Source organism: Phyllobates terribilis, unplaced genomic scaffold (genome assembly GCF_046119375.1).
Source record: "Phyllobates terribilis strain yellow unplaced genomic scaffold, ASM4611937v1 Scaffold_7__3_contigs__length_470593459, whole genome shotgun sequence".
In the NCBI taxonomy this organism is placed as follows: Eukaryota; Metazoa; Chordata; class Amphibia; order Anura; family Dendrobatidae; genus Phyllobates; species Phyllobates terribilis.
The window spans coordinates 111,506,895-111,529,360 of NW_027362767.1; the positions used below are offsets into that span (position 1 = coordinate 111,506,895).

Genomic DNA, 22,466 nt, shown 5'->3' on the forward strand with positions numbered 1-22,466 from the left:
TCACTTTTGGGAGGCATGGCAATGGGTAACGGGTTTCTCATCCTCACGCTACCGATCTCACCACCAGACAGTTCTACCTGTTGCCGTCTCATCAGGGCTCTTATCTCTTTCTGGAGGACCCTCTGTTGGCTGGAGCTCGCATTCATCGCCACCTGCTGCACAATTACAATCACTTCTGAAAGACAATTTTCAATCACGTTAGTACCCAAGGTTATTTTAGGGTGACTTTCTCGACGGTCAATGTCCACAATGATCAATGATCACTCCCTGTGCCGGCAGTTCAACTTTACCAATCTTAATGGTCATCTCTCTGAACCCCACCTGCGGCACGGGCTGGCCATTGCTGGCGATGATGCTCAAGTTACTGTCTGGATAGCGGGTTATGTCAGTGTCACTCCAGTACTGCTTGAAAAGTACATAGGGGATGGTAGTCACTTGAGACCCGGTGTCCAGCAGTGCACTCATGGGGATACCGTCCAGCACTACGGGTAAAACAGGGCGTCCCCCCTACGTACTTATCACGCCAATTAGACGGGCCTGGTGACCTTATGCCTGGGGGTTGGCCCTCTGCCCCAGGTCGGACCCATTTAAAGTACAGTACCTGGCTACGTGTCCCGGCTGGCTGCAACGGCGGCAAATGGGCTGTCCATCCTCAGTGTAACGATCGGCGGGCCTCCCTCTGAACGACGGGATCCTCCTCCTTCGATGCCACGGGACATCCTCCGGACTGGAAGCCAGCTTAATTGGTCCTGACGGGTCCATCTGTAACGACTGTACGGTCCTGGTCAATGCAGCAACACTCTTTGTTAGTTCTTGGACCAGATGGTGCAGGTTTGCAGGCGGGGATGGGTTTAGGGCCTGCCTGCGCATCAACCCCCACAAGGTCTGCAGGGTAGGGCGCTGCCTCCTGGTGGTAAGTGATGGCAGGGCGCCGGGAAACTACAGCGCCACCTGGTGCGGGTTCTCGGAGCACCCGGATGGCCCTATCTTTGAACTGTGCAAAAGTCAAATCGCGGTTCTGTAGGGCTATGAGGCGCAGCTGGGTTCTGTGGGCGCTGGACAGCAGACCTTCTATGAACTGATAAGTCAACAGTTTATCGGTATCCTGCACGCTGCCAGGGTCAGCTTGCTTAATTGCCCCCAAGGCTTCCTGTAAATTTAGGGCATAGTCTCTGATGCTATCTTGAGCTCGCTGATTACATCCATAGAACCGCATCTTGATTTCTGCTGAGGTACGGGTATCAAAGGTGTCCCGTAGACAGGTCAGAACCCCCCTTACAGTCCTTTTCTCCTCAGCTGTCCAAGACTTTACTTCCCGCTGGGCCGCACCAGTTAACTGCCCTATCAGTATGCTTACTTTCTGTTCTTCTGTCAGGGGGTAAACTTTGAACAGGCTATACAGCCTTTCTTTAACCCCTTAATAACATCTGACGTACTAATACGCGTCTGTGCCCTGGGACTTAAGAGCCAGACCCGTATTAGTACGTCATCGCGATCGCGCCCGCACACAGGCTGTGCGGGCGCGATCGCCGCCGGGTGTCAGCTGATTGTCACAGCTGACACCCGGTACTATGTGCAGGGAGCGGTCACGCACCGCTCCCAGCACATTAACCCCTCGATGCTGCGATCGAAGTCGATCGAAGTCGATCGCGGCATTGCGGGGGCAAGGGGAGGTGATCGGCGATACTCACCTCCTCTTCCGGCTTCCAGCGCAGTCTGCAAAGGCTTCCCGGGTGTTGCCATGACGACCCGATGTCGTCATGACAACATCCGGGTCACCAGAGAGCAGGAAGATTGCTTGGACATGCGCAGTGCATCTCCAAGCAATCTTCACACTGTGCACTTCTGACGGCCTTCATGGCATAGGGATGGTGCTCCATTCCTGTGCCATGCAGGCGATCAGAAAAAAAAAAGTGAAAGTCCCAGAGTGGGACAAAGTAATAAAGTGGATAAACTGTGTGAAAGTGGAAAAAAAAAAAAAAAAAAAATGTGCAAAAATATTATAAAAAAATAAAAAAAATAATACACCAAAAATAAAAATATAATGTACCCATCAATAAATATTATTATAAAAAAAATTAAAAAAAAACAATAAAAGTACACATATTTGGTATCGCCGCGTCCGGAACAACCTGACCTATAAAACTGTCCCACTAGTTAACCCCTTCAGTGAACATGGTAAAAAAAAAACCAAGCAAAAAACAATGCTTTATCACCATACCGCCAAACAAAAAGTGGAATAACACGCGATCAAAAAGACGCATATAAATAAAAATGATACCGCTGAAAACGTCATCTCGTCCCGCAAAAAAGAAGCCGCCATATAGCTCCATCAGCCGAAAAATAAAAAAGTTATAGCTCTCAGAATAAAGCGATACTAAAAAATATTTTTTTCTATAAAATAGCTTTTATTGTGTATAAGCGCCAAAACATAGAAAAATGATACAAATGTGGTACCGCTGTAAACGTACTGACCCGAAGAGTAAAGCTGCCTCATCAATTTTACCACACGCGGAACAGAATAAAAAAAAAAAAAAAAAAAACAATTCCTGAATTGTTGGTTTTTGTTTATTCTGCCTCCCAAAAATCGGAATAGAAAGCGATCAAAAAATGTCACGTGCCTGAAAATGGCACCAATAACAACGTCAAGTCATCCCGCAAAAAACGACTGACTGTCTGCCAAAATCTGGAAAAATTATAGCTCTCAAAATATGGCGATGCAAAAACTAGATTTTACAAAAAATGCGTCTTTTAGTGTGTGACAGCTGTCAGTCATAAAAACCCCATATGATTCTGGCATTGCTGTAATCACACCGACCCGAAGAATAAAGTCGTCTAATCACTTATACCGCACAAGGAACGGCGTCAAAAATAAACTCTTGAGTTAGGATTGGGCTAGGGTTAGGGCTGGGTTTGGGGCTAGGGTTGTGCTGGGGCTAGGGTTGTGCTGGGGCTAGGGTTGTGCTGGGGCTAGGGTTGTGCTGGGGCTAGGGTTGTGCTGGGGCTAGGGTTGTGCTGGGGCTAGGGTTGTGCTGGGGCTAGGGTTGTGCTAGGGTTAGGGCTGGGGTTGGGATTTTTTTCAAAAGTAAGAAAAAAAGATGACGATATGGCGACTAGTGTTGAGAGCAAGTGCTCGCTACTTGAGTTTGCATCGGGTGCTCTGGTATGCATTTAGTATCGTGGGTATTTGAGTGACATGCTCGAGTCTCTGCCCCATATGCTTCGCGGCCAAAAAACTTTACGGGGATTGCCTGCCATGCACGAGCGATCCCCGCATGTTTTTTTTTGGGTGTCTAATAACCGTGAAACATGCGGAGCAGGGACTCGAGCATGTCACTCGAGCACACGCTGTACATGGTGCATACCTGAGTACCCGATGCAAACTCAAGTAGCGAGCACTTGCGCTCAAGAATAATGAAAACTTATTCAATATGATGACCTAATGTAAACAAATAATGTGCCGTACCTCTGGGTTCAAAATGTTCACTATACACCTTAATAAAATCTTTGAGGGGTATAGTTTCCAAAATGGGGACACTTGTGGGGGAGCTCCACTGTTTAGGCACATCACGGGCTCTCCAAACGCGACATGGTGTCCGCTAACAAATTGAATGGAAAATCGGCTCAAATTGTTAGCGGACGCCATGTTGCGTTTGGAGAGCCCCTGTGTGTCCAAACATTGGAGCTCCCCCACAAGTGACCCCATTTTGGAAACTAGACCCCCCAAGGCACCTATCTAGATGCATAGTGAGCACTTGGAACCCCCAGGTGCTTCACAAATTGATTCGTAAAAATGAAAAAGTGAAAATAAAACACTTTTTCATTTTTATGAATCAATTTGTGAAGCACCTGGGGTTCCAAGTGCTCACTATGAATCTAGATAGGTGCCTTGGGGGGTCTAGTTTCCAAAATGGGGTCACTTGTGGGGGAGCTCCAATGTTTGGGCAGACAGGGACTCTCTAAATGCAACATGGTATCCGCTAACAAATTGAATGGAAAATCGGCTCAAATTGTTAGCGGACACCACATTGCGTTTGGAGAGCCCCTCTGTGCCCAAACTTTGGAGCTCCCCCACAAGTGACCCCATTTTGGAAACTAGACCCCCCAAGGCACCTTTCTAGATGCATAGTGAGCACTTGGAACCCCCAGGTGCTTCACAAATTGATTCGTAAAAATGAAAAAGTGAAAAAAAAAACACTTTTTCATTTTTATGAATCAATTTGTGAAGCACCTGGGGTTCCAAGTGCTCACTATGAATCTAGATAGGTGCCTTGGGGGGTCTAGTTTCCAAAATGGGGTCACTTGTGGGGGAGCTCCAATGTTTGGGCACACAGGGACTCTCCAAATGCAACATGATATCCGCTAACAAATTGTCGGCTCAAATTGTTAGCGGATATCATGTTGCATTTGGAGAGTCCCTGTGTGCCCAAACATTGGAGCTCCCCCACAAGTGACCCCATTTTGGAAACTAGACCCCCCAAGGCACCTATCTAGATGCATAGTGAGCACTTGGAACCCCTAGGTGCTTCACAAATTGATTCGTAAAAATGAAAAAGTGTTTTTTTTTTCACTTTTTCATTATTACGAATCAATTTGTGAAGCACCTGGGGGTTCCAAGTGCTCACTATGCATCTAGAAAGGTGCCTTGGGGGGTCTAGTTTCCAAAATGGGGTCACTTGTGGGGGAGCTCCAATGTTTGGGCACACAGGGACTCTCTAAATGCAACATGGTGTCCTCTAACAAATTTAACGGAAAATCGGCTCAAATTGTTAGCGACACCATGTTGCGTTTGGAGAGCCGCTGTGTGCCCAAACATTGGAGCTCCCCCACAAGTGACCCCATTTTGGAAACTAGACCCCCCAAGGCACCTATCTAGATGCATTGTGAGCACTTGGAACACTCAGGTGCTTCACAAATTGATTCATAAAATTGAAAAAGTGTTTTTTTTTTCACTTTTTCATTTTTACGAATTAATTTGTGAAGCACCTGGGGGTTCCAAGTGCTCACTATGCATCTAGAAAGGTGCCTTGGGGGGTCTAGTTTCCAAAATGGGGTCACTTGTGGGGGAGCTCCAAAGTTTGGGCACACATGGGCTCTCCAAACACAACATGGCGTCCGCTAATTATTCAAGCAAATTTTACAATCAAAAAGTCAAATAGCGCTCCTTCCCTTCCGAGCCCTGCCGTGTGCCCAAACAGTATTTTTTCCCCAAATATTGGGTATCTGCGTGCCCAGGGGAAATTGCACAACAAATTTTGGGGTCCATTTTTTCTTGTTACCCCTGTGAAAATAAAAAAAATTGGGTCTAAATTAACATTTTTGTGAAAAAAGTTAAATGTTCATTTTTTTCTTCCACATTCAAAAAATTCCTGTGAAGCACCTGAAGGGTTAATAAAGTTCTTGAATGTGGTTTTGAGCACCTTGAGGGGTGCAGTTTTTAGAATGGTGTCACTTTTGGGTATTTTCTGTCATAAAGACCTCTCAAAGTGACTTCAAATGTGATGTGGTCCCTAAAAAAATGGTTTTGTAAATTTTGTTGGAAAAATGAGAAATCGCTGGTCAACTTTTAACCCTTATAGTTCCCTAACAAAAAAAAATTTTGGTTCCAAAATTGTGCTGATGTAAAGTAGACATGTGGGAAATGTTATTTATTAACTCTTTTGTGTGACATATCGCTCTGATTTCAGGGCTTAAAAATTCAAATTTTGAAAATTGCAAAATTTTCAAAATTTTCGCCAAATTTCCGTTTTTTTCACAAATAAACGCAAGTGATATCGAAGAAATTTTTCCACAATCATGAAGTACAATATGTCACGAAAAAACAATCTCAGAATCAGGGGGATCCGTTGAAGCGTTCGAGAGTAATTACCTCATAAAGTGACAGTGGTCAGAATTGTAAAAATTGGCCCGGTCATTAACGTGCAAACCACCCGCGGGGCTTAAGGGGTTAAAGTCGCCCAAGGTATGCGACTCGCCAGCATACTGTGGCAGCCAGGCCGTTCCGGGGATATAGGGCATGGAAAACGGCATCACAGCTGCAGCGGCTACGCTGGTGGTAGAGGGTCCCTCCGCGTCCGACATCTTCCTTCCCCCTAGTTAACCGTGGCCTACCTTTCGGCGATCCTTTTCTGTAGGCCGCGGCTCCGCTCGCAATGCTCTGGGCGAGGACCTTGCGTTTCTCGGTGATGACGTCGGCGTCCGCTGGATCTCCTTCCAGGACCTTGCGCAGCGTCTCAGCGTAGGGCGGGGCTTCAGGTCTCGTGCGTTTTTGACGTCCACGCCCCTCTTCTTCCCGCGCGGCGTCCCGAAGATGGCGCCCAATGGCGGGAAACGGCTCCGATTGGCGGGAAATGGCCCCGAATGGTGGGAAACTTCACTCAGGTAAGTATAAAGTCTTTTTCAGGCACGCAATACCCGTTTGTGGCGGGTTGGTCACAATCCTGCCGACTACGCCAAAAGCTGACTCACCCCCTGGGCAGTGGGGCACCCGGAACCGGGCTGCTGGGGGTAGTAGTGGCAACCCGATCCCGTGGCTCAGGGTGGTCAGACCAAATGCTGTGGCAGTCTATTTATAGATTTGGGAATGTCCGACTACGCCACCCGTGGATTACGGTCAGAGATAACCGCCGCTGCGAGGCAGACAACTGAGGCTGGTGTTGGTGTGCAGCACAGGGGTAGGACAACTCCCCACGGGAAGAGTGTAGCCTCACGGCAGTGTATGTGAATGCTGGGGGTGATAGTGCAGGCCGCAATAGTAAGAGTTCAGAGTCCGCTTCAAACAGTCCAGGGTCTTTATTGCAGATGTTATTACTGACCCAACAGGAGTACTGGTTAGGAATGGGCCTGGGTATCTGAGAGCATTCGGGCGAGCCCCACTGGTCAGGGTGAGTGTGAAGGCCTACCGTTCTCTCTATGCTCTTGCTGACTATCCCCCTTTTCGTGGTGTAATAGCCCATGTCCCTGAGCTGGCCGTGTACTTTGCCTGTATGGCTTGCGACTCGGGCCTTGGGTACCTTTTGCTTCTCCTTGCTCTACTGGTCCCTCTGTGTGGCGGAGCCTCCAGGCTTCTTAGGCCAAGGGACCTGAAATCCCTCGCGGGTTGGTTCTCTGCTGCTGGGCTTGCAACCCTGACAGCCTCGGACCTCAATGTCTGGTTGTGTACTTCTCTCAGCCAGGACCGGCTCTCGTCGCCTCTGTCCCTGGCTCGCAGTCTCTCCTCTGCCTCACTTACTCCTCAGCTGCTGCTGACCTGTCCCTCTTCTCTGAGAACCCTTCTGGACACTACAGAAGTGGGTTCTGGTCTGTCTAACCCTGCCCCAGTTCCAGCTTTTATAGGGGCAGCCTGCTCCCCCTACTGGCCTGGGACAGGAGGTGCTGCATGCTAATGGTCCCTGACCAGGGAGCCTCCCTCCTGCTCTCAGACACAGCCTTTAATATTTGTGGCATCCAGGCCTGGGGTGACACAACAGCATCAAAGTCTCCCCTGCTCAGCTGCCAGTAAAGGCCTTAAAGATGAAAGAATAATGACCTGGCCCCTTCCTCACCTGACCTAAACCCTACTGAGAACTTCTGGGCTCTTCTTAAATGGGAAATTTATGGTGAAAGAAAACAGTCACCTCTCTGAACATTGTCTGGGGGCTGTGGTTTGTGCTGCCCAAAAAGTTGATTTATAGATTAAAAAATGTAACAGACTCCATGGATTGAGTTTGATTGTTATAGACCAGAAGGGCGGCTATATTGGTCACGGATATATTTTTTTAAATGTCAGAAATGTATTTTTGTACATTTTTAGTTGTTTGGTGGTTGTTCTCACTTTAATATAAGAAAATAAACAATTGAGATGGGAAAATTTACATTTTTCATTTACTTGCATAATAATTCTGCACACACACAGATATTTTCCCAAGAAAGATAAAACCGCATTTACTTTCTTAAATATTCAGGTTTATTAAACTTTTGGGTAGACTGATAGTACTGTGGTTGTTCAATAATAAAATTCATCATCAAAAATAAAATTGCCTAATTGTGCACAAAGTGTATAGATTCTGGAAAATGAATGTAATTTCCGCTGTTCATGAACGTTTTCACTTCTTTTAGACTCTCCTAAGACCATTTTGCCTGATTGGATATATTAAACATGTTTTTTGTGGTTCTTTTTTCTTTTTCTCCAGGCGTCTGGGGCAGTGTTTTTGCGGCCAACCTTGATGAGATTTGGGCTAAGGCATCTGGCACAGGAATACGCTGGCTTAATTCATTGACTGATGTTATCAGGGTAATTGGTAAGGGATGATTAAGTCTTTTATTATATATATTCATAAATATTTTTTTGCTCTAATGATTTTACAATAAAAAGTGTAGCAGCTTTACAGGAGGTAAGATATTTTAATCAATGCTATATTTAACACAAAACCGAAAGAAATGTACTGGAGTATAAGTTGGTATACATGCAACGTGTGGGAGCATGTTCACACTGGCCATTAAACAGACATAACCGAAGATGGAAACAAAATGAACATGTACCCTGTTATTGGTAAGTAAAAAGCAATAGTACATATAAATAACAAAGGCTACTTAGTAAACACTGTTTTTGATTAAAAAACAGAAAAAAGCGTAAAAGCCATCCCACTCGGGACCGTCCTGTCCTTTAGTATTAAAACCTTAACATGTGTCAGTGACCTCAATGTGGACAAAAGGCCAAGAAGGATCGGGGCCCAACTGTGGAAACCCAGCCATGGTAAATTATATAAAAATAATGCCCAGTGGGACCCCCTCGAAACACGCGTTGGGGACTGTTTTTCTTGCGGTAACCTAGCAGTCTGCATCATTATTATGGCTGTGAGCCGTTTACTAAGTATTCATTTTTGACATGTATATGTCTGCCTTTATAGCTATGACCAGCGTGTCAGTTTTATTTCTGTGAACTATTCTTCTTGCATTCATATCTATTTATTATTGTCATTGTACTCCTACTGCCTGGTCACCTATGTACTGCCTTTCCATCTTTATGAATTTTATGCATACTTTATACTATGTTAATAAATTATTATGTTTAAGCCTAGAACTTCATTTATTGTTTACCCATGATAGCACCAAGAGAGAGGGGATCCACCAACCAAGGACCGGAAACTTACAGGCTTAAAAGGGCGGCACCTCTCTTCCGCCTCTGTTTCTTTTCCTGTCCTTGATGGGGGAACCTGTCAGGTTTACCTGCGAAGATGGAAGATCTTCCTGTCCCAGACCCAACCGGCCGGTTCAGGCAGGGATGCATTCTCTGCCTCGGCCGGTGCAGGATCCCCGGAGGCGCCACTGTGGGCTCAAGGGGGCTTGCTCGGTGAGCGATGGTGAGATGAGCTGGCCTCCCCTGCCTGGGGATGGACCGCTCAAGTGTGGCTCAGATGGCAGGGGAAGCCTGCAATTCCGCAGCTCCCCATGCAAAACCAACAGGAAGTGTGGGCCGCGCCGGCAGTGCGCAGCCGGATGACGCAGTGGGTGCGGCCTGATGACACGACCGGAGCCTAGATGGCGGCCCGCATGGTCACCCGGAAGTACTGGAATATTTTCAGCTGGTGACTCGAAAGTACTGGGCAGTGGCCAATATAAAAATGGCTGGCTTCACTGCTGGGGTGCTTCCCAGCTCTTCACGTGGTATTCCATGATGAGCCATTGCGAGCAGCAGCAGCCGCCGCAGCAGGAGCAGCAGCAACAAGATCAACTGCTGCCTGGGGAGCCCCAAGAACAAGTGGTCCAGTGCTGTCCTTGTTCTCATGGAGGGAGCATCCGTTCCACGGGGAGGCATGGATCTACAAGGTCCAGCCAGAAAGGTTCAAGCAGGGGGAAGATTTCTGCAGCCCCAGGAGAAAACCCTTCAGCTGAGAAAGATCCTTCAGCAAACCCAGTACAGTATGTCTGGGCAAAGGGGTAAGTGATCTTCGTGAAAGTTCACTTGGTGATTGTTCCTTCTCCTTGTTAAATTTTCCAGGGAAAGAAATGTGGTACAAAATCCAAGCACAAGGCGTGTGCCTTATGTAAAAGCCCCCTGCCAGACTCTTGCCCTAAAAAACTCTGTTGATCATGCATTGATCAAACTGTGGCTGAAGAGACCCCTGATTTCTCCTCAGGATTAAGATCCCTGATCAAAGAAGAAATAGGCAAGGCCCTCTCCCAAAAAACTACAAGACAGCGTCTTGTAATTATAAAGTGCATATGTGCACAAAAATACTACTTACATATAGTTCATAGCCATACTAAGGCAATATCCTCTCTTAAAAGTCAACTAAGTGGTCTAGGGCAATATAATATTATCACTAAGATTTCACTCAATGTTACTGTCCTTGCTAATAATATCAGCAATATAGTGGTAAAATATTACCTTATAATATTAGTACTATGGTGTGGCTCCAATATAACAGACTTTAAAGGGTGTTATTATTAATGGAGACGGATCCGAAGACACATATGCACCTTATAAGTTAGAGTATTATTGTTATGACTATGTATTTTTTCCTCCTTTTTATACATGCTTTTTGCTAATATGGTCATTATAAATATTTATATTGGCATTCAGTAATTGTCTCCAATAAGTCTTCTATTTATTAGTACCTTATCCTGTTTTAATTTATTCCTTTTTAATCATGATCAATAAAAATTATATTTTATTTTTACAACTTTGTTACTTCTATTTATTATCGTAAGGTAATCGAGCTATATGATAAGTTTTGGGTAAATTCATGTACCCATTCATGCGGATTACCAAAAGTACTTAAGGGTAGCGGTGAATATGGGGGGTGTAATAAAACACTTCCAGTACACATCCCTCCCCTTTGGACTAGCTGTAGCACCCAGGGTTTCCACTAAAGTGGTGGCCAAGGCTATGGCTCATGTTAGAAAAAAAAAACATTCTCCTCATCCCCTATCTGGACGATTTCCTTGTAGAAGGTATTTCCTTCCATGATTGTGACCGTCACTTGAAGGAAGTAATGTTGACCTTACAAAGCTTAGGTTGGTTGTTAAATCTACAAAAATCCAAGCTAGTTCCTTCAAAGGTCCAGCTATTCCTGGGAGTCATGCTAGATTCAAAAAAGCAAGAATCTTACCTACCGTCTCAAAAAATTAGAACGATTCAGCATCAAGTGAAGAAAGCCATAGATGTCCCCTCTGTCTCTAAGGAATGCCATGCTCCTGTTGGGTACCTTAACATCCTGTTTACCCTCAGTCTTATGGGCTCAATTCCACTCTAGAGCACTACAGTGGGATGTGTTGTATAATAAGTCAGTTCTAGGGGGGCAACTAGAAGGTAAATTGTCGTTATCCCCCTGCTCGACACAGTCCCTCGGGTGGCGGTTGGATGACCGAAACCTGTCCAAAGGGTTTCCCTGCGTGCTGAGCCCCTCCCAGGTGTTAGTCACTGATGCAAGTCCATCTGGTTGGAGAGTCCATCAATGAGAAGAACTGGTCCAGGGGGTTTGGTCAGAAGAGAAAAAATTCTCCTCTAATGCCAAAGAGTTATTGGCAATTGATAAAGCAGTAAACAAATTCCTTGTATCCTTACAGGGCCAGGACGTCCGGGTGTTCTCAGACAACCGCTTAGCCGTGGCTTATATAAACCACCATGGGGGTACCCGATCAAAATCTATAATGAAAGTGGCAGACAAGCTATTGCAGATGGCAGAAACACATCTAGTCTCCCTTACTTCCTTACATATGAAAGGAAGCGAAAACACCAAGGAAGATTTCCTGAGCCGCAGTACTTTAAGGGAGGGAGAATGGGTATTGAATCAACAACTCTTTTTCGGATGACCCAGATGTGGGGTCTTCCAGTGGTGGACCTATTTGCCACCTGACAAAATTGAAAAGTTAGAGAATTCTGCTCCCTGAATCCCAGGGAAGATCCCCTGATGGTGGAGACTCTCCTGATTCCATGGACGTTCAGTCTGGCTTATGCCTTTCCCCCATTATCCCTGCTTCCATCGGTCATAAGGAAAGTCAGAACAGATGACGCGCCCCCTGGGCCGTGGGGTACTCTGTAGCCGGGCCGGTCGGTGCTGGGGGTGTCACGGTAGCAGTGACCCGGTCCGTGACCCAGGGCGGTCAATTAAAGGAAAAGGTAAAAGGGGAATAAAGGTTTTAGAGATGATGTTTGTGACGCCACCTGTGGTATGCGGCTATATGAGGCCGCCGCTGCGGTGCAGATCCTCTGGAGCTGATGGTGACGCAGCAGAGTTGGTTCAGCTCTCCACAGGCAGAGCTTAGCTCCAGGGCAGGATCTAGTGATACTATAGGGTAGATTTGTTGGTGCGGTGTAGTGCAGGTGATGGTGCAGATAATGACTAGTCCACAACTTAATGGCTGTTTCCTCTCATCTTTACTTGCGGTTGTTAAGCATACCAGGGCACGGGTTCTAGCTGGTAGTAGAGGTCCGGGCGGCCTGGAAGCAAGTTGGGGATCCACCTCGCCAGGTGAAGTTATAGGCCTTCCCTCTGCGCTAATCTCTTTGGCCCTGCTGCTTGTAGCTATGCTGCGGCCATCGTCCCTGAGTAAAACGTCTGTCCTCACCCGTATGGCAGGCAGCTCGGGCCTTCCTTAAGTGTCGCTCCCACGTGGCGGTGCTGGGCCCTATGGTGCTGCTATGTCGCCGGGCGTCTGATGGGGCCAAGAGACCTGCAGTCTCCTGCCCTCTGGTTTCTGCTGCTGGGCCTTCAGTAACTCCACAACCTCGGACTCCGGTGTCCGGTTCTTCTGCGCTTCTCTCCTCTGGGGTGAGCTGGCTTACAGCTCCACTCCCCAGGTCCTTCCTCGTCGCTGTCCTGGTTTCAACTCCTCTCAACTAACTTACTAACCCCGCCTCCAGATTCCAATTGCCAAGGGGAGGAGCTCCCCTTTCTGGTCTGGAGCCAGGAAAGTGTTGTATGCTGGTTACCTGATTAGGGGACCCCTCCTTGATTTCAAGCATGGCATCACCCCTTGTGAGGGAGGCAATGCCACTGTGGCAACCGGACCCCTGGGGTGCCACACAGACAGAGCATGAGTATTGCTCATAGCACCCTTCTGGCTGAAGAGTCCCTGGTTTGGATCCTGCCAGAGATCCTGGACCTCCTCTCTCAGGGGCTGATTGTCCACCCCCCAGCTCCATGAATACATCTGACGGCATGGAATTTGAAAGGGCATTATTTAAAGAATTTGGATGAAAAACCTTTTCTAATAGAAATCCTTTTGTGTAGTAGGAAGCTGGTTACCACACGGATATATGCTAGAACCTGGCAAAAATTTCTCTCGGTCTCAGGTGCCAAAGGAGAAGAAGGGGCACCTATAGGAAAGATTTTAGAATTCCTTCAAAAGGCCTGGAATTGGGGTTGGTGACTAGTACACTGAAAGTTCAGGTCTCAGCTAAGGTGCCTTGTTTTCCTGTGATCTGGCAGGAAACTACTGGATTTCCCGATTTATTAAGGCATCATTTAGATCCAGGTCTGTTGTAAAATCTAAGCTGGCTCCTTGGGACTTGAACTTAGTCCTAAATGCTCTGACCCACCCACCTTTTGAACCTTTAGAGTCAGCATCCCTAAAAATTGTCTCCCTTAAAACATCACTTCTTGTCGAATTAACCTCAGCCAGAAGGGTAGGTGATATCCAGGCACTATCCACGCCCCCCCCCCCCCTTCACTCAAATATTAGAGGATAAAATAATCTTCAAACCAGACTGGCCTATCTCCCTAAAGTATCAACTCTTTTTCACACAACCCAAGAGATAGTTTTACCCTCCTTCTGTACAAACCCTAAAAACCAGAAGGAGGAAAATTACACACTGGATGTTAGATGCGTTATTAAGTATCTTGCAATCTCGGAGCGGAGGGTTACAGAAAAGATAGGTCCCTTTTCTTATGTTACCAGGGGGTTAGGAAAGGGTATAGGGCCTCAAAATCCACTATTGCCAAGTGGATAAGGGACGCCATCGCTCTTATTTGTCAACTGGTGAGGAAGTACCAGAGGGTCTGAAAGCCCATTCTACTCGGGCAGTGGCGACCTCCTTGGCAGAGAAGATGGACATCTCCATAGAGGAGATATGTAAGACTGCTACCTGGTCCTCTCCCTCTACTTTTTACAAGCACTATAGGTTAGATATGGGTGTCTCTACCAATCTCCCCTTTGGGAGAAGGGTGCTCCAGGCTTTGGTCCCTCCCTAGAAATTTCCTTTCTCTAATTCTCTCGTGGTGCTGTCATGGGTGAACGAATAAAGTCCTAGTTACTTACCGGTAACGGGATTTTTCGGAACCCATGACAGCACCCTTATATTCATTCCTTCCCTTCACGTTTGTGGGAGCACTCCTTTAGGTATATCATATCTCACGCTTATAAGGTGAAAAAAAAAATTAAAAGATATGGAAAAATGTTATGGATATTCACATTGTTGTGAATTGGATTGTTGTTGTACTAACCTTGGCGGACCTCTCATGCTATGTAAATCAAATTGAGGCGGAAGAGAGGTGCCGCCCTTTTAAACCTGTAGGTTTCCTGTCCTCGGTGGGCGGATCCCCTCTCTCATGGTGCTGTCATTGGTTCTGAAAAATCCCGTTACTGGTAAGTAACTAAGACTTTTTTTTCTCCTGTTTGTAATTTCACTCTTATTGGAGGAGTTTTTTGCCATTTAAGTGGAATTACTTTTTTGTGTGTCATGGCTATTTTTGTCTATTAGCATGCACCTGATGGATCTAATTTGTTTAAAATACTATTTTGTTGCCTACATCTCCTGCATACTTTCTCAATGCATAGTATTATATGACTGACAACATGCTTGGTGGTCATTTAATAGTCTCAGAGGCATCATATGCTCACTGATCGTTTAGTCTGCTGCTGTTCTCGGTGGCGCAAGTCTCAATAATTTCTTCCGAAAATCGGATGAGTCTCGCTTTATCAATACTTTTAAATTATGCAGTTGGGCTGACCCCAGCTAGATGTATATTAATCCTTCGTCGCCTTCTCAGATTGTCAAATAGGAAAATGGTTGTCTTCAAAAGTTAAAAATTCTGAGAAAATATTTCTCATTTTTTTTTAAATATACTTCCCAGTCTAACTGGCTGCAAACTCAGTCGCCCAACTCATTGAAGGGATTGAGCAGACATACTCTGCCGCAGATCTAACATTAGGCCTGAATAGTCATCACTTCACGCTGGATAAAGCAACTGACTCTTAGCGAGTATCTTGCTTTTAAGAATCAAGTTGGGAAAGGGAGAGTACTTCTGCATAATCCCTTTAGAACAGACACTCCTGTCTTGTACTGTAAAGTTTTGCAAAAATGCAGTTACACTCAATTCTTTTTCCCCTTTTCACTCTAGATGATTGCAGAAAATTTCACTTTCGTGATCCAAACCGTCTGCAGACTCGTTTGGTCATGCCTGGAGGGATTGTTTCAAACCTCTTCCAGGATTTTTTTAAGTCCCGTTTCACTGCTGGAGAACTATATAACTTCACCAGAGGCCTCTACCTTTACAAGGACTATATGGGAGTAAGAGAGTTTGTGGCATGGAAAGGTAATAAGGAGTTTTTATATACGTTACATCAGTAAAGATCATGGTGATTTATTTTTTTTTTTTAGCTTTATAGCCATGTACCTGTTGTTTCCATTTGTTTTAAATATCATATGTATGTTCTGTACATCTCTCAGGAAATCACTTGGATGCTTTTCCCAACCATTTAACCCCAATGAAGGAAAATTTATACCTTGTGGATGGAGGATTCTCTATAAATTCTCCTTTCCCACTGGTGCTACAGGCAGAGAGGGATGTTGATATCATATTGTCATTCAACTACTCTTGGAAAGATCCATTTGAGGTAGGTCAAGTCTAAAGTGTTAGTAGAAACATGTGCACGGATAATACATAACCACTGACAGGTAACGTTCGGAACTTTAAGTGTTGGGATATATTAAGTAGAAAACAAACAGTCCTTTGAGCTACGCTATTGGAATCAGGAAAAAAGAACACATGTAAGAGTCTGAGTGGGAGAGGCCAAATTGGGATACCACAGGGGTCAGTACTGGGCCCTCTTCTTATTAATATATTAGTGATGATACACGCACGCCTTTAGGTTCAGATAGGGCGAGATGGGTTTCATGAATTCTTTGGAATCCTGGGGGAACCGTTACTCAGGGCGACCATAGGCTGCAGCTTCTCTCAGGCACACAATAGATTCAATTTCTGACCAGACACATCTGACAAGAGTCTTTTTCAACAGTTTAACAGTGGAATTTAATATGAAGCACGGCCAGTGCAATTTAGGGATATTACAGCAACATTTCAGTACAGTCAGAGTTTCTTGAGCAACCGGCTCCTGTAACAATACAGTAGTTTCTTCACAAGGCACAGTGTTACAGTTTCCTCAGTAGCATAATTCAGCATAGATTAGATCTCTTAGCAGAACACTTCTATGCATACACAACCACAGGCTTTTTCTTCACAAGGACACAATAGTACACAGTATTCTTTATCCTGCATGCAGATGGAGGGGGGGAGAGTTTGATGAGGGAGATGATCCCCTAGAATTGCAGCTTTGCGATGGGATGTTACTACAGTGTGTAACCTTCATTCATAACAGTGGCATATAGAAGTGCTTCTAGTAACTTGTGGACCTGATAAATATAACTAGAATTAAACCCACTAAAGAAATTCAGACTCCTAAACATTTACAATCTTATTAGCACCTCCAGCCTTCCCTACCGTTATCACTTTAAGGCCACAGTCTCACTATCAGTATTTGGTCAGTATTTTTTTCTCAAAAGTGAGAGCCAAAACCAGGTGAAGAACAATCAGAAAAAATGTATAATAGAAACACGTCACTACTTCTGCATTTATCACCCACTCCTGAGAAAAAATACAGATAGTGGGGCCATAGACTAAGTAGAATAACAGTAATGCCCATGACACAAGCAATCAAAATAAGAACATGTATCCAAAAGCATGTCAGGAGTCCCTTTTTCTGGTTCCATCTTGGGTAGAAACCTAACTAGGACAGTAGAACTATGGCCCAGGCTGGTCCTAGAGATGAACCAAGTGACTGTTTGGTAATCCGTTTTGAGGATATGTCAAATAAGTGTGTGAAATGGCAATCAAATAAAACAAAAAAGCTCAGCTGTACTAAATGCCCCCATTGTGCATTACCACTCATTAACCTGATGAAGGGAGGGTGAAGGTCTCTGGTGATGCTCTCCTCTGGCCTCTCATAATTTCCCTTTGAAGATGAGGCTTGAAATAGTCACGATTCTGTGGAACTGTGATGGTTGGCCAATCAGTTATGTCCACAGAAGAGAGGCAGACAAGTGAGGTGCAGTTGGGTAGATCCTCAGAGTTGCGTAAAACCTAGATTTGACCATTATGCCAAGCTTGTAAGCAAAGAGGGAAATCCCAGGTGTAGGGCAGATGGTCATTGTTGAAATAATTCCAACAAAGGATATAGAATTCTGTATTTTTTAGATGGGAGGTAGTACAGGGTAGGTAGGATGTGCCTGATATTCAATTCGATCCTTGTCAAAAACTCTACAAGAGACACACTTTCACCTGTGACTTTTAGGACCACTGCTTCCAATAGGTGGCACTAGGGTTCTAGTCCACTTCCTCTCTGAAGAGGCAATTTGTATATTTAATTTCCTAGAGGAACATGCATGGCGTATAAGTCTCCTCAATCTGACATGCCAGGCTAGGCTTGTCACTCTCCACTAGGAGAAACGTTACCCCTTAGATACCTTTTACCTATGAAAACTACACATAACCTCCTACTATATGGTTGTGTTGCGCCCCTGCGGGTCCAGTCGCCACAAAGGTACTGCATCTCAGCCAGAGGTGTGGTACCCCACTCTCTGGTAAGGAGGGAGCACTACCCTGGACCCACACACTCACATCCAACACCACATCACTCCAGCAGGGAAGGGCGAGATTGCTCCTGAGGGAGAGCACAGACCCGGTCCCTGTCTGGAGGATGGAACGAAGTAGAGGAGGTGGGTGGAGGAAGTAGTTTAGGGGAGCACTGAAGGAAGGATTGAAGGTAGAGGGGACCACATAGTGACAGTTGGTGACGTGGGTCACTTGACAGAGTATAAAAGGGTAGAAAGATCGATAAGGGGGTCCTAGGAGCAAGAGCGCAGTGAGCGAGGACCGTGGAAGAGAGAGAGTTAGTCAGTCAGAGCAGTTGGTGACACGAGTCTGTCACCGGGAGTGAAGTGAGAAGACCGGAGCAGTGAGAAAGGCTCCAAAGACCAAGAAAGGATTCCTAGCGGCACAGAAAGTGCGGAGTCCACCCGTGCGCCCGAGTTCACGCTGATCGTTAAGGGATCAGGTCTCAGTAGGGGACCGGCCCCAGACTAGTGGAGGACTACAAGACTCTGCTAGCATACCGGAGGTTGCGGTATCTCTAAGTTCTGCAGCAAAAACCACACACATTCGCTGAAAAGGTGGCCATATAGGACCAAAGGGGACAGAGAGGACGTAGCCCGACAAGGCCCGGGGCCACTGGCTCGGGACACTGTGTGTGAGGCGCAGGGCAGGTGGGTCGAGAGCCAGCACAGAGAGATGACCTGGGAAGGTACACAAGAAGGGGGGTCCAGATCAAGTGCACCCAAGTTATGTGAGAGTTGGCTGGATCACTTTCCCGTAGGACACAGGACTCGGTGGGCTGTTATAACCTGGCTAGCCGTTGTAATCTGGAACACTGTAAAAACTGTGAGTAAACACTTGAAGACTGCACCCCGATGTGTCCTTGACTTAATTGCTGCGTCACCTGCCTTGCACTACAACACCAACATCTAAATTGTATTAAACTGCCCTGGTGCCTAGCTCTACTCGTGGAGAGCTGAACCATCTCTGCTGCATCACCAACAGCCCTAGTGGATCTGAACAATAGCGGCGGCCACCTATAGCTGCATACCACGGGTGGCGTCATGAAACTTTACCCCCAAAACTTTATTCCCCTCCATTTTCTTTTCTTATTCACCGCCCTGGGCCACGGACTGGGTCACTGCCACCGTGACTACCCCAAAAGAAACTGACGGGCCCGGCTTCCGAGTACCCAACGGCCCCAGGGGGCACATCAGTTGGATCTATTGATCCTAGAGAACCTAATAGTGATTGATTTCCAGCAGAGCGCCTGAGGGCAATCCAGATGAACTCCTTTTGGATCATCTGGATAGATGAACTTGACATGTGCAAGTAATAAGCCAAGATCACTGTTGGAAGTTGCTAGAAGATAAGTGGGCTGCAATCGGAGCTGAAACTTTAGACAAGTTGATCTACAGAACTCCCTGTGTGGTGCCCCTGAGGGTTCAGTCGCCACAGAGATACTGCACCTCACCCAGAGGTGTGGTGTCTCCCTTCTCTCAGGTGAGATGGGAGTGCTGCACGGAACCCCAACACCTGCATCCAACACTACACTGCTCCAGGCCGGCTGGAGGGGCAACATTCAGAGCGCAGCTGCTGAGCCCTGTCCCTGGCTGGAGTGGGGGGAACCCAAAGGTAGGGGGAACCAGTGGTGGGTGTGGGTGGAGGAAGCAGATACAGGAAGCACTTATACAGTAGATATAGAAGGAAAGCCATTAGAGTAAAGTGGGGAGTTTAGTGAGGGCTGTTGAGAGGAACAGTCCGGGAGCAGAGGCTCATCAGGAGCTCTGCTCCACAAGTTAGGGTCCAGGATAGAGGCCCCGGAGGGGAGCAGGGAGTAGGCTCCGTTCTAAGGAAGGGATCCCAGGGGGTATGGCAGGACGGCACCCGTACGCCCCGCTCCTGCCAGGTGTCAGGAGGGATCGGTTGCTTCATTCTAATCTCCAGGGGGTCAGGTTGGTCCCGGATCTGACGTACAGGAAGGACTTCAGCATACCCGAGCGGGATTGAAAGTGGGCAGCGTAGAGCAGAGAAGGACCAGGTGTGAAGACGGTCAAAGTAGGAACATGAGAAAGTGGGTTTCCGCCTGGCATTCCTAAGCTGCTTGAAGAAGGATTGAACCCCTGTCCGGTGGACGCGGCGCGACGGGAGAGGCCTTCACCTGTAAAGTGCACTTGTGAATTGCCCAAGAACTGTAAGTAAAATCTTGGACGACTGCATCGAACAGCCTCCGACTGTTTCTTCACCGGCGCCATTCTTCCTCCCCCGCACTTCAACGCCCAGCTCACCATTCATCTATTTTACACTGCCCTGAGGCCTGCTCCGCCTGTGGGGATCCGAACTATCTTTAGCTGACCTGACATCTGCCTCAGAGGACTGTTGCAGCGCTGTTGATCCTCACCAGACACCACAGGTGGCATCACAAACTCTCTGAACATTTTACTAATAAGTGATACCCCTTTGTGCACTGACCGCCCTGGGCCAGCCACCGTGATTCCTCCCAAAGGGTACCCCACGGCCCTGGGGGCCCATCACCTGCCTTTGAAATGTTGTGAATGCTGCTTGGTAGATATATTGATAGAACAATTTAAGGAAATAAGCCTGCATTTATTTTAAAGCAATGGGTAAGAGGGCAAAACACAAATCCATATTCATCACAAACTACCTTCTTTTGTTCATTACTTTCCAAATTGTAGACTATTTGGGGTGGAGTAGAAATTAATGAACTGTGTTGTACCCTACAAGTGAGTGTGAATGCAATATATGTCTTCAATATTAAACATTTTATTGCAAATTACAAATATCTATTATTGCTGGTGTAAACCTTATACTGGCATTGGCCTCTTCTGATCAACCAGCTGAGCCAAACGTCTTTATTACCTCGTCAACATCCCTGTGCTGCCCTGAATGTGCTGCTTTCCATTTTTAATTCCGTCCCTGTGTTGGGGTGTGTAGTCCTACCCCTCTATGACGCTGCCCAATCGCCACTAGGCAGTATCTGAAACTGATTGAACACAACGTGATCTTACAAGATCTCCCAATTCCAAACATGACTTCTCTGCACTCATTAGTCATCTTATATCCTGGTCTCGCAAGATCACTCTGTCCAACCTGTTTCACATGCTGCGGAGTTCTGATTGGGCAGCATCATAGAGGGGAAGAACAGCACACCCCAAGAGTAAAAATTAATGAAACCTCATCTCGGACCACAAGCATTTCTGGCGACAGAATAGAAAAGAAAAGCATATTTCTACAATGGACGGACGAAATTAAATATGGAATTTGGAGGTGGATTCAGAGCAGCGCAGGGATTTTGGCAAGGTAATAAACTCATTTTTTTGGGACATGTGATAAGTCATCTTTGGTGTCAGTATCTATTGTGGCAACTCTGCTGGCTACTCCCAAAGGAGAGTCAACTATGCAATACGAAATCCCTGATGTCAAAATAAGCGCTAGAAAATAAATAACCCCTGTATTTTATGAGTCATTAAGGCACAAAAGTCATCTATAACTGAAAAACACACAAAAAAAAAAAGATTGAAGACCAAGGCCAGTACCTGACGCACTAAAACATTTTATAATACTATAAAATACTAGAATAAAGATAAAGGACTAGTTACTCAGTTGTCTTTAAAAAGAATGTTAAAGTTGATGTGTCACCATATTTCACAGTACAAGCTGCATTTATTATTAATTTTTCTGCACCTGATGAAGCCGGTGTATTAGTTTGAAAATTCATGTCAGAATGGCTGAATGCTCCTGGATTAAAACTTCAGTCTCCACCCAGTCTGACAACTGCGGCTTGTACTGAGCAGTGTAAGATTTCAATAGCAACAGGGAGGAGTTTCAGTTGTTTTTTTTTTTCAAAAAGGATCATATAGCCATTCTGACATAAATTTTAAAAGTAAATACACCTGCCTCACCAGGTTCAATGGATCTATTTAATGATGTAAGCAGGGTTCCATTTTGAAATATGGCAGAAGTGACATGTATGGCAATATAGGTTATTAAATAAGATGCATTAAGATGTATGTATATACTATGGCCAAGATACTAAGCAGTACTAGACATTACAAATGCCTCCATCTCGGACTCCAGAAAAACACTATTTAATAATAATCATCCTTATTTTTTTCCTTACTTAAAGGTTCTTCGGTTAACCTCAAAATACTGTAAGGAAAGAGGCATCGCCTTTCCCGATATCACGGTGACGGAAGCAGATGAGAAAAACCCTAAAGAATGTTATATGTTCATGGATGGCGCTAATCCAAGAGTTCCCATAGTGCTTCACTTTCCTCTTGTAAATGATACATTCCGTGCTTACAAAGAACCAGGTAATTGTTCCACATGGCATTTCTGGTCATTCAGTTTCCTTCCTCAGTTGATATACCAGTATTGCTGAATGATGTATACCCTACGGAAATAGAAGGAATCCAATGTTGTGGAATATAAAGAAAAATATTGCCAGATGCGGTGAGAGACGCAACAGTGATGCAGTTGCAGCTTTGTGTATGATTGCTTTTTCCTTGCGAGTTGCAGCAGATTTGCACTTACCAATTTATTGAGATGTTTAAAAGACTGAGAGTGTCATCTGATTCATGCACTAACTGT

General features: G+C 45.8%; 1 protein-coding gene across 2 annotated transcripts in view; it reads left to right on the forward strand.

Moving 5' to 3' along the window:
* PLA2G4F (phospholipase A2 group IVF) overlaps nt 1-22,466 on the forward strand; it is a 114,148-nt gene that overhangs the window by 85,441 nt on the left and 6,241 nt on the right. For both annotated transcript variants that reach the window (XM_073639097.1, XM_073639098.1), the window contains 4 exons: nt 8,172-8,279; nt 15,327-15,521; nt 15,656-15,822; nt 22,003-22,189. In XM_073639097.1, the coding sequence (XP_073495198.1) occupies nt 8,172-8,279; nt 15,327-15,521; nt 15,656-15,822; nt 22,003-22,189 (657 nt within the window). The remainder of the gene's footprint in view (nt 1-8,171; nt 8,280-15,326; nt 15,522-15,655; nt 15,823-22,002; nt 22,190-22,466) is intronic.